A 13,328-nucleotide genomic window follows, 5' to 3' on the forward strand; every position below is an offset into this window, starting at 1 on the left:
GCATGCTGTAATTTCAAATGCTTTGAATGAAGAATTAGAGGCCAAGTTTACTCTTGTCTGGGTGAGTCTCCAGCTACCCACTGTCCACTCAGGAGTATCTAAAAATGCAGTTAACTCAGTGGTGTTGGTGTGTCCTAAGTGCAGCTGGATGAACCCTGCAGAGGATTCATCAGTGGCAATGTAGTTGAAGTAGTAGCACCTTTTGGCGCATACTGAGGAAGTCAAATACTGAGGAAGTCACCTCCAGGAAAGTTATGGTCAGGTCTGTGGGAGAGCAGGATGTGTGAATTCACAAACTGTATGGAAAGGAGACAAAACTAAAAGCAGTACCTAAAACTTTTACTTGGACTTTTAAAAGCAATTTCTTATTTTTAATGCAATAGAAAATATTTTATTATCTCTCCTAAAATGTAATATATTACTCTTTCACATAAGCAAATTCTCTTTTAAAAAGGGAATTTAATAAGGGAATCCTACATGTGGCTGTGTTGGAACTTGGTGCTTTGTGCTTTGTTTCTACAAGAAAAGAGTAATATTCCTCTGACAGTAGTCTGTCAGTTGGTGCATCTGCTTTTGGGATATATCCCCAAGGATTTTTGGAGACACAGGAATTAGCTAGGAGTAAACTGAAATCAAGTTATAAGCAGGATTGTGTGACACATTTGTGTGCTTAAATTTGTTTCTGCCAGCACATCACAAGTGATGATCTCAACTCTGAACTTAGGAGGAGCGATCTCCACCCTCAGCACCTCTGACACATTTCTGATCAGGAAAATGCATTGCAGAAGCGAGCATGGTGCTGCTGCCACAGCTCAGGGTATGCTCATCCCACTCACCCTACTGGTTCTGCTCCTCACCCTGGCTTCCTGCTGCATGGCCCTCTGTCTCTACTTTCAGTTTCACTCCTTTCGGCGCTGGGCAGATTGTTTCCTCATGGTTTCTCTGTGCTGACAGATTTGTGCAGTGCCTCGATGCCTCCAAACTGAAGGAGAGAAAGCCCACAGTGGTAAGTGCATGCCATTCTTTACTTCTTGGTAATAAATGAAAATATTGGAGGTACAAAGGCAAGTTTGGGCAACTTCCTTGGTCTTGGATTTCTCTTAATTTGCAAGTTAGCAAAGTCATATCACTGCTGCCTAATGTTTGTGCTTTGGTGCTTGTGCCTGGATGTAGTGTCCCCAGCTGGCAGGTGGTATTTTTGTGTTTAAAAAAAAAAAAAAAGGCAATATAGAATTTTAGAATAAAAGGGCAATATAGAATTTTAGAATACCAGGTTGGAGGGGTCCTCAAGGATCATCTGTTCCAATCTTTCTTAGCAAAGTATGACCTAGACTAAATGTGCCAGCACCCTGTCCAGCTGAATCATAGAAATGCCCAGTGCCGGGGAATCCACTACTTCCCTGGGTAGAAGATTCCAATAGCTGATGTAGGTCAAATGGAAATGTTCCTCCCTGGGAGATATCACAGGCTCCACAGCTAAATTCTCCAGGTTTTTTAAAGTTCTTACTCCTAACATTAAAACTGCCATTCTTTCTTTTGCCTGTTAAATATTATGCTGTAACACTGTCCTTTGTCTGATAATGGGTGTGTGTTTTCCTCACTGTATCCTCAACCAAAGCATGAAACACCTAAAGTCTGACTCCAGACTTTCTGGAATGAAAAATGCAGGAAAAGGCAGCCCTTCAGGCTTCACTGGAATTCAGCCAAAGAACTCGGTTTGTGTTTGTGCAGTAGGTTTCTTGTACTTTTTAAACTCAAAGATGATCTGGCCAAGGAGCCTGGCAGCCACCTGATCTCTCAAAACAAACCCTCAGAAGGATGCAGGCCAGAGGTAAAGATTTTGTTACAGAAAAACAACCTCTTTGTTTTCGTTAGCTCTTCCAACAGCTGGGGTGCAAAGGAATGAGGCAGGACAAGAGGTACTTTATTTTCCTCAGCTACAGGGACATGGGTGCCAAGTTCAGCAGTGGCTATAGTAGGCTAGGCTGTGCAGGACCATCAGGTTCAGTCATTTGCTGTCCCCTTCCTTGTTTGTTATCGGCAGGTGAGTGGAAAGCCAAGGCTGTGTGAGCTGCAGGAGATGCGTCAGGCCCACAAGCACTGCCCAGAAGGAAATTAATTTTTCATTAATGTTTGTTATAAATTGTCTTTTGCAGTCTTTTTTTGTATGCCTTTGCAATGCTTTAGGTCCCTCTTTCCTTTGCTTGTATCCCCACTTCCACTGGATTTTACTGGTGTCTCTCCCTAGGTGGCTAGGTTGCTCCCACAGATGCACTCACAGGGTTCCCCTCTGGCCACTGCAATGTGGCTTTTTGTCACAGGAGCAGCCCTAATGTGTGCCCTGTGAAAAGGCAGGTCACCTACAGAGACAGACTGTGCTGGGGTCTGACCTGCTAAACTCCTGTTTGGCTGTAGGTTGCAATGTCAGTTCCTCAGAGTGTTTTGTTACAGTAGTAAAAATGCTTCTCTTTAAAAGACATCAGTTCAGAAAGCTTTTTTGTTTTCTGTACAAATGTGCTAGTTTGATTTCATGCTTCATTGTTAGCTATTGACCAATAATCTAATGTACTCAAAGCAAGATCGTGTTAATTAAACATAGCTTCCAAGCAAGTGAAAATGTGAGCTGCAGAATTAAGGAAGCTCATATTCCTGGGAGTCACTTTTTTTTGAGAAGCTCTTCTAGTTTCCTGTGAAGTCTAGTAAGGTTAATTTCCCTTCTACAGCCTGTATTGCAGTGGGGCACGGACAGAAGCTACTTTATGGGTGAGAAATACTGTTTGTTCAGTATAAAACTATGTGGGGTTTGAGCCTGGCTTGCTTAACCTTCAGTTTGAGAGAATAGTTGTGTCAAAATGACTGTAATTTGCACTGTGTTCATTTTGCCTTTGCAGATAACACAATGGGAAGTGCTGCTCTTTGGTGGAGCAGCTTATCTGTCAGACTGGTCTATGTCTTCCTCCTGTGTGTGTCATTTGGAAAGCAATGTCAGATCCAAGATGAAATGGCTGACTGCAGACATCTGAAGCTTTCTCAAATTCCTTCTGATCTCCCAAACAATATAACGGGTTTGGACATTTCTCATAATCAGCTAAGGCAGCTAGGTCCTGCAAATCTGACCAGGTACAATCAGCTGGTTTACCTGAATGCAGGCTACAACACCATCTCTAAACTGCAACCAGAATTGTGCCAAACTGTGCCCTTGTTGCAGATCCTGAAGTTAGAACATAATGAGTTGCATAAGCTCCCTGACAGAGCCTTTGCTTTCTGCACCAACCTGACTGAGCTCAATCTAGGATATAACAGAATAGATATAAAAAATGATCCTTTCAAAACCCTGGAGGTAAGCTTTAGAAACGCATCTTTTTTGTGTAAATAAAGCTTAAATGAGGAATTTACTGTATTTTCCAGTGCATGTACAGCACAGCTGCCTATTTGCATCTGAAAATACCCAGCATGTACTCTTCCTTCACTGTTTCTAAAGAAAAGGCCTAGTCGCTTCTTGTGTTAGAATACACTGGAGTCTCAGCCACCCTTATGCTCTCCACCCCCTTTTCCCTCTTACATCCCATTGAGGGACCTCTCCACAAAGGATTTGTCCTAATAGCAGAAACAGATACTGTATAGAGCAAAGTGGGTGGTGTGGAATTTGGGTTGCCTGCGGTCTAAAAATGATAGTTAGCCTGAATTCTCAAGGTCAAGGTGTAATTTCTCAGACATGAAGCAGCATTCAGTGCTTAGGCTGAATGTGCTGTCTCCCAGGGCTGCAGGGATTGAGAAAGACTAAAAACTTTCACTCTACCTTCGTTTTTCCTTGCAGTTTACATGTGGTTCAGTATTCTACTCCATGGCATCTATGAGGTTAGGGGACCAGCACATGAGGCAGGAAAAGACTATTCCATTGTCTTGGTACCAGGCAGGGAATCATGTGAAAGGAAGGGCCTAAGAAAAAGAAGAAAATAGAGACTATGTGTAGATTGTAATTGTTGTACAATGTTCTAATGAGAGTGCATGTTGTTTTGAACGTCTGAACTTTTCTGCTGAACTCAGTATTCCATTTCAGTTACATAAAATATACTTGCTTACATTGTACAACTGCTGACTCTCAACTAAATATAAATGAATACAGCTAGTTTCCGTGCTGGGAACAGAACTGAAGTTCTGGCCTTCCTCACTTTGCTGCTGCCCTGTTACTGATAGAGGCCAGGCTTGGGGCACATCAAGGCACATTCTGTGGAGTCACCTCTACAGGTGCAGGAGCAGTCTGCACCTGGGCATAAACTGCAGTATTACAAGGTGTACAGCACTGATCTCTGCAGGCTGCTCTGCACTCTTCACCCTTCTCACTTTTGTTTGCAAGGGTGGACCACAGTGAGGGTGGCACACAGGGTTAAATACTGTAGGAGTTATAACTGCAGCCAGCTTAGGCCTTGCTTTTATCATTGTATCTGGAGCAGGAGGGCTTTCAGAGAGTTAAGGAATTTTAGATAAAGTAATTTTTTTGGTTTGCAATAGATATTTTAGGAGGTTAAGACCATGAACACAATGTAAGTTACAGATGTGGAAGATACAGGAGGCTTCTTCCTGCAGGAGCTTGAAAGCTGCCATTTGTCTATTACAAACTGACTATAGTATTGCAACTAATTTCTAATCAATAAGACTTTAATGCAATATTTCAAAATGGTTTTGTATTATATAAAATAAAAATAATTTTATACTTTTCTGTCTGCATCTTCTCCCCAGAACTTGAATATTTTGGACCTGTCTCATAATTTTTTGAAGTCAGCAAATTTAGGATTGCAGCAACAATTGAAGAACCTTCGTGAGCTCATATTGGATGGCAATCAAATCACTCGGTTAAGAAAGGATGATTTCAGTTTTCTTAGCAACACGTCATTGAACAGCCTTGATTTGTCATCAAATCCACTGAAAGAGGTAGGAATCATTTCAACAGAAATTCAACAGATGTAAGTATAAAATGGAACTATCCTGATTTATTCTTTATAATTCTATGTCATTTACATCACATTATTGATCTGCTGATGTCAAGGATAAAACCATTCTGTTGTATACAGCGCTACTCCTGACCTCTAGTAGTGGTACACATAATTATTTTTCTCCCACTGAAATCAGTAAGAGCTGGTTCGATGTATATCAGAGGTCTCAAGCAAGAGCTAGATCAAGTAGCTCTGTGAACCCTTACCAGGCATTTTCTATGCAAGAGCTTTGTTTATTTTCTATGTGCTGTAGGTGAAGAGATGACCTACTTTCTAAGCAGGGAAAAAGTGCAGTATTTGAAAGGCTAATTATACAATATAGGTCTCACTTCCTAGTTAATCACAGGAGCAAATGAATGTTCTCTTCTGGGTACCACAGAGAAATAATACTCCTTCAAAAAAAAAAAAAAAAAGAAGTTGGTAGAAGTCTCTGCCATCTTGCTCACTATTTTTTCTGACCTGCTTCTCAGCACTACAGTATGAGTCTTTGAAGAATGATGGTAAGTGTTGCTGTTCTAAACTGATTGACCCTCAGCATATGAATACTGAATTTGCTTGCATTTGGGTTTTTAAGTGGGTTTTTTCTTTATTTGTTGTTTATTTTTTTCTTCCAGTTGATTGGTCTTTAAAGAACATGTACATTGAAATTACAAGACTATCTTAAGGTGGCATTGTATCACTTATACCACTGCTTAGAGGTGTCCTCTTTCCCTTGGGCCTCTTCATCCCTTCTTCTTTCTGGTACAAGCTTAATGAGGCTATGCACTGAATCACTGGGGAAATTCTACAGAGTTTTTGACTTGGTTAGCTTGTGGTCAGGCTGATTCTCTCTGGTTCACCACATGACTGCACGTAAGGCCATATTAGCACCAGGGTAAAGCATGTGGAGAAGTAGATGGGACTGCTTCTTTCTTGGACAGTGCTATTTTATGCTAGTTTAAACTGCTCTGATTTTACAATATTGCTGTCGGAAAAGCAGCCTTATGCATTCAAGTTATTCTGACAATTGGAATATTTAATCCTTGAGCTGATACTGGAATCAAAATGAGGAGCCAGCACCATGATGGAGCCTTGGTATTTATATTGTGGAAGCAAGTGTCTAGTATCACATTCCTAGAGTGTAGCTTCTGCTTACACAAAGAAACTGGGTTTCTTCTTGGCTGTCTGAAGATCTAAATAACTTTTTTACAGTATATCCGGTTTTGCACTAGTATGTTGGTATCCCTAGCAGATACCAATAAAAGAAAGCTGAAGAAAGATATTATCTCAGCTTCTAAGATATTTCTAGTGAAAGAATTTTAGTAGTTGGGTACAAAATTGCAATTAACTGGCATCTCAATAAGCAACTTTCAGCCTTCTTCCAAAAGAGTACTACTACTATTATGATAACAATGTTACAATTTTAGAACTATTATCACACGAAGTAAAAACTCCAAGAAGCATTTGTCTGAATGTGGCTATGGAAGAAATCTGAGTGTAGCAGTTCTATTGTACTTGAAAATCTTGTTTGAAAATCTGTCAAAATTTTGGCTTTGTGGGTCAACTTATATAATCCTTTTGTTTAGGTCAAAACTCTTTTTTCTTTCAGTTTGACATAGGATGTTTACATGCAATTGGAAACCTGCTTGGCCTCATACTGAACAATGTCAACCTTGGTGAAAATTGCACAAAGAAACTTTGCACAGAATTATCAAACACAGCAATTCAGAACCTCTCACTGAGCTGTGTGAAACTTTCATACATTGGCAAGTCAACTTTCCAGGGATTGCATGGAACAAATCTTACAGTTTTAAACCTTTCCCAAAATTCTCTGTCTGTGATCGAAGATGACTCATTTCAGTGGTTCTCAAGTTTACAATACTTAAACCTGAAGCATAATAACATTCATTTATCTTCACGTTTATTTTATGGATTATCCAGCCTCAAACATCTGAATCTGATAAATTCAATTAATGGAAAAATTGAAGATTTTTCCTTCCGTTGGTTACACCACCTTGAGTACCTTATAATGGATAATAACAATTTTGCAGGAATAACTCCTAATATGTTCACAGGTCTGAACAACCTGAAGTATCTGAGTCTCTGTAACTGCAACATAAACTTACAAAGAATAACTAATAAAACATTTTCATCACTTGCTAATTCCAGTCTGCAGGTTCTCAACCTCACAAAAACAAGAATATCTACAATAGAAAGTGGAGCATTTTCTACCTTGGGACACCTAAAAATTCTTGATCTTGGTCTTAATGAAATTAGTCAAGAGCTTGAAGGTCATGAATTTAAAGGTCTCAATAATATACAAGATATTTATCTTTCCTACAATAAAAAACTGGATTTGCAAAGTGAATCATTTATTTTTGTCCCAAGCCTTAGAAAACTGATGATGAGAAATGTAGGCTGCAGTAATCTGGCATTTTCTCCTTCACCTTTTCATCCTCTACGAAATCTGACTGTCCTGGATATCAGCAATAACAATATAGCAAACATGAAAGAAGACTTGTTTGATGGACTTCACAAACTTTACATTCTGGATTTGCAGCACAATAATTTAGCCCGACTTTGGAAACATGCAAATCCAGGCGGCCCAGTTCTTTTTTTAAAAAATCTTCCCAACTTGCATATTCTTAATTTAAAATCAAATGGGCTTGATGAGATTCCAGTTCAGGTTTTCAAGGGTCTGTCTCAATTAAAAACCTTGGATTTAGGATCGAATAATTTGAATTTGCTTCCAGCAACCCTGTTTGATGACCAAGCCTCTCTGAATTCATTGAACCTTCAAAAAAATCTGATAACCTCAGTTGAAGAAAAAGTGTTTGGCCCAGCTTTCAACAGCCTGAGAATTCTGGAGATGGATTCCAATCCATTTGATTGCACCTGTGAAAGCATTGCTTGGTTTGCTGATTGGCTTAATGTGACCCAAGCATATATACCTGGATTGCAATCCCAGTACATTTGCAACACCCCCCCTAAATACCATGGTAGCCTGGTGTTTCATTTTGACAGCTCAGCCTGCAAAGACAGTGCTCCTTTTAAACTTTTGTTTGTGATTACTGCCACTACTGTGACACTATTCATTTTTATTGTTCTTATCATCCATTTTGAAGGGTGGAGAATAGCCTTCTACTGGAATATTTTAGTAAGTCGAATACTTGGTTTTGAAGAACTTGACAGACAACAAGAAGAGTTTGATTATGATGCCTACATCATTCATGCAAGGCAGGACAAGAATTGGGTGTCTAAGAATTTCATGTCTCTGGAAGAAAAATTTCGAATTAGCTTTTGTTTAGAAGAACGGGACTTCGAAGCAGGCATATCTAAAATTGAAGCCACAATTAACAGTATAAAAAGGAGCAGGAAGATTATTTTTGTTGTGACTGAACACCTCTTACAGGATCCCTGGTGCAAAAAGTGAGTAGGATATAAAATCCAATATGTAAGGGGAAAATTTCTTAACAGATTTTTTTTTTTTAACAGGAAAATCTTTTTTGCTTTTTGTAGTTTAATAAAAAATACTATTTAATTCAAAATACCATGCAAATTCTACTTCAATATACTTACATAATATATAATAATTTAAGAAAAAATCCTAAATTAATGAAGTTAATTGCTCCACATGCACCCTAGTGGAAATTTGAATCTCGTAGTCAATGGTGGTGTTTATTTTATTTTTCTGAACAATCAAGCAGATTACTTTCCTTAGAATTACATGTTTGAAATAGAGCAATAATGGGTGAGATCACTAGCATCCAAAGATGATTTTTATTTTCCTTTAAATGAGTCTTTTCACCTTTCCTACATAGTGATCTCGAAAAGAAAGGCACTTTGCTAAACAAGGCTATATCAAGACAGTAGACATAGGTTATATTTTTAAAGGATTATTTTTTTTCCTTAGTTAGAAGGTAACTCATTTAAAATAAATAATGACAATTTTATGTCACAGAATAGACATTAAGACCCCTATTTGAGTCCAGTCTTTGAGTTTTCAATGTGCTCACATAATACGTGAGCTATTAAAAGAACTGTTTGTCATTTTTCCCTCCACATGAAAGAAAACATCTTTATCTTATTTTTGCTTCAGTTTTAAGGTGTATCATGCTCTTCAGCAAGCTATCGAACAAAGTCGTGACTCCATCATATTGATCTTTTTTCATGGTATCGAAGATTACAAGTTGTATCATGCACTTCGCCTGAGAAGAGGAATGTTCAGATCTCGCTGCATCTTGAACTGGCCAGCCCAGAAAGAACGAGTCAGTGCATTTAATCAGAAATTAGTGATGGCACTTAAATCTAATAGCAAAGTGCACTGAATTTTGACAATACAGATTTGAATTATGGGGTCATGATATTGCATATTTTCTATCCTTGGAAAATTAATAAGCCTTCAAGAAGACCTGAAAAAGTTTGTCATGCTGGAAAGATATGTATGAGTTACTATAATTTAAATTTACTTGTCTATAGTCACATTTTTGTTGATATTTTAATTGACCTGCACTGAAGTGACATCATGATTGATTGTCATTTCAACCTGTGCATCTACAGTGTGATGCAAATTCTGAAAAGCAGTGAGAGTGGCTGAAGTTCTAGGAAAAATGTCCACCAATGAAGAGCAGCAAAGTCATAGACTCTACTTTAAAGGGACATGCGAAACACAACACAGTGATAAAATAGCAAGTTCTGTGTAGAAGGTAGGTGGACACTGCTGCTTGCTTTCATAAAACAAGGGGAGATTCAGTAAGATTAAAATTTGAAAGCATTCCTTCTGAAGCACAGTGAGTAACATGGACAAATATTTTATGAAACAGCAGAGTTTCAAAGTGACTTTAAAGCTTTTGTTTAAAGAGAAAGCCACTTGATTCTGAAAGATTGTTTATGCTTTCTGGGTGTGGCTGGTACTGGTGACAATCAAAACCAAATTTTCTGACTAATGAGTTAACTGATTTAATCAATGTGGTACGATTAAAAAAAAGAATTTACTCTTCCCTACTGAATTTCAGAGAGCTGGCAGAAAGACAATTCTTTGAATGCATGTAAAATTATATGTAGGCCTTTAAATAGAACTTGAAATCAATGTGAAACATGGCTAAGGGCACAGCTGTATAAACTGAATAAAGGCACAGGTAGCATTAACTGGAAGACAACTATGTGGAGAAGGTGGTGCTACTGCAATTTCATTACCAAAAACTTTGTTACTGGTGAACCCTCTCCCCCTGCAAAAGAAATAGTTTTAAACCTGAGCAGGAATATTATTGTGAGTACAGGTAGAGTAGCAGAAAAACTTCAAAAGCAGATTAATTTCAAAATCTTTGTTTCCTTTTTCTTTATGATTGTATATGGTTTTGCCCTTGATAGCTAAAAAGAAAACTGTAACGAAATCAGAATTCTGTTGTTTAATTTCTTATATAGTAATCCAGTTTTTTTTTTCCTTAACATACTTTACAAAAACATGGGCTAGTTGGCAGTTGCTAAAGCATTAAAGTTCAAGCACATGGGCTAGTATCTTCATTTGGAGAGAGCTGAGCACCAGCCAAGTGTGCTCTGAAAGGATGTTTCTGATGTTTGAGACTTGTAATTTTATGGAGTATTGAGCACAATTTATTGTAAATTAGACAGTAAACAGTCATTTGTATGGTTTTTGTTAATATGTAATTGCTGCTCCAAGGACCTTATAAAACACTTTTAGTAAGTGTGTGATTCTTCAGTATCTCAGTAAGGTTTTTAAATTGCCTTTTCCTCCCCTAGCACTTCCCTCATCAGTTTCAATACCATCATTGTTCCAAGAATGCTGTTTTACTTTTTTAGAAAACAGCTTTCAGACAGTTCAATACTTATCATTGTGAGAAGCTTTTCTCATTATTTGTTATATGCATAGATGAAAAACCTTGGTTTTTAACAGGTTTGTATGTCCCATGATGATAAAAAATGTAAATGAGAAAAATAATTAAATAGATTTTGCACACACCAGAAGAATGAAGGGTGTATAGACTTGTCTTCACTTGCTGGGTAAGTCCTGAGCGAAAACAGAAAAGGCTTTGTTTACAGTTGAAGTGATAGATGATGATTCCCTAATTACAGTAATAGGATTATCTCCATTGTGATGCTTTCATCTCATCTTTCTGACCTTTTCAGAGGAAGTGACAAATTCTTTCTTCATGCTCAGGCCATGAAAGCCGAGGAGGCAAGTTGGTAAGGATGTTTTGCCAGGTATGCACTATGTCAGTCGTTCTTCCTCTTATTTAAAGACTAGCATGTGAACAGGTTCCTATGTTTCTTAAATCTGTAATGACACATAGTAGCAGAATTTCTCATTCCACATCAATATGAATTGTTTAGAAAATGTTAGCCATTCACATGGGTATTAAAAATTACACAAAGATGCAGAGGAAGTATGGAAAAACGCTGAGGTCAAATGTGATACAAGGGGACAGACTAGATGATCAAATAGTCTTTTATGGCCCTTAACACCTGAAAAATGACAGCTTTGCTAAATTCTATAAAGATTTTTCTTGTTACAGCAAATGCCTTCAAAGATGGCTTCAGAAGAGTGAAAAAAATCCCATGTTATGAATGCTTAATTTTGTAATATGGCTAAGAATACAAACTAAGAGTACTTGCTGATGAGTGAAAATCATTTTTAAATGGTAAAATCATGATGATGCATTAGGCAGTTATTTTAATACCTACATTCAGTTTAAAATATTTTACAACAGAAAAAAGACCCCTCAACATTATAAAAGCTCAAAATGGGGATTAGACTGTTAAAAAAAAAAAGGCAAAAGGAATAAACACAGGGCCAATGGTAATCATCAATTATACTTGACATAGAATTTTCATAGAATTTTTCCCTGTTTGTCTGAAAGTTACCTACTTCTGCTCTGCTCCTGTACATTTGTCGGACAGTATTATTGAGAGTAAATAAATGAGCTTACCATGGTGAAGAACTGTAAATGCTTTCAAGATTAACAGACTTAGCTGGGCAGTTTCATTGCATCAGGCAGCATCACACTATATTATGCTGATTTGCTGAGGAGTTGGATACCAGATGAATGAAAAATGGTTCCAAACTTGTAGTGTTAAAGAGATTACCCAGAACTAAAGAGGAATCATCTGTACTGAAAGCAGAATATCTAAAGCACTTGAGCGAGGCAGAATGCTCAAGTCTGTAGATTTGGGGTAGAACTTCACTTGTTCCGTGGTTCTTGAATAGTGGGGAGTAATGAACAAGTTACACAGTGATGATCATAATAGGTTCTCTTCCAGGTCTTCATGCAGGGTTGCTTCCGGGCTGCAACTGAAATAAATACACTACACCAACGTGCTCAATTATGCTAGTTTCACTGTGGCTCAGTCAAGGCTTTTTGGTATGGTGAGGAATAAATGCAGATTGTGCTGCTGTTCGATTTATGTGGACCTATCCCATAAGGTTTGGTCAGAACTTACTTACTTCAGTTTGTAACAAAAAAAGTCCAAGAATGTCCCAGTTTCAAATCTTAGTTCCCTACCTGATGTCATGTGTGCGCTGCTCTGCCAGCTGATTGCACAACTTGATGTGCTAAGAAGACAAGGCAGGGATAAAATTCCCAGATTTATATCCTTGGTTGTTATCTACCAGCAGCTGACAGGTTTAAATTGATAATGCAGCTGTTTGCTTCATGTATGTTCCTGGGCTTGTACATATAAAGTGACAGTGCTATTCTTCAACTTCTGCTGCTCTTTCAGTTGCTGCCAAGGGCCACGCTACCTGCTGTGTTCTGAGCTGACACATTTGCCTATCCATAATACCAGCCATTAGTGTCCCCAGACTCCTGCTGGTGTGATCAAGCTTCTCTCTATCCACCCAGAAATCCTGTGCAAAGCTAGGACAGTGTTTGACTCGGCTCTGACTCGTGTGCCTCGTGTGCCAGTGATGCTGCTACGTGTACCAAGAGTGAAAGGGCTTTGGTCCTGACACCCTCTCTTGCTCTCCAAGCTACCTGGGATTGTCATTGTTATCTTTGTCCGTGAGCTGCTGTCCCTCCGCACCTTCCTTTTGCAGCTGCCTAACATGGTGTGAAGAGCTGCGCTGGATTGGGTCCATCTGGGCTCCCATTTGTCTTAAACTCTTTCTGCACAGAAATGCATGAAGGCTGTGAAGCAGGGCCCTGTGACCCCGGCAGATGGAGTTTTTTTCTGCCCCTTAGTCTCAGGTAGCGTGTTAATTTAAAAAGGGAAAACGCCACACTTTATTTCGTTCCCTAACAGCTTTCTGCCCTGCGCTCCCACGCGACCCGGCTCCCAGGGCTGGCCTGCGCGGTGCACCGAGGGCGGTGCGTGCCTCGGCGGGGTTTGTTTAGCCTA

General features: G+C 38.8%; 1 protein-coding gene across 1 annotated transcript; it reads left to right on the plus strand.

Moving 5' to 3' along the window:
• Nucleotides 1–933: 933 nt before the first annotated feature.
• TLR3 (toll like receptor 3) lies at nt 934–9,747 on the plus strand. Its single transcript, XM_062632929.1, is given in 5 exon segments — nt 934–1,006; nt 2,892–3,340; nt 4,741–4,932; nt 6,583–8,402; nt 9,073–9,747. Coding segments are annotated over 5 exon segments (2,763 nt in total). The 3' UTR covers nt 9,302–9,747.
• The last annotated feature ends 3,581 nt before the right edge of the window (nt 9,748–13,328 follow it).

Source organism: Pezoporus occidentalis, unplaced genomic scaffold (assembly GCF_034315485.1).
Source record: "Pezoporus occidentalis ecotype Australia unplaced genomic scaffold, CSIRO_AGI_Poc_V1 ctg1, whole genome shotgun sequence".
Classification (NCBI taxonomy): domain Eukaryota; kingdom Metazoa; phylum Chordata; class Aves; order Psittaciformes; family Psittacidae; genus Pezoporus; species Pezoporus occidentalis.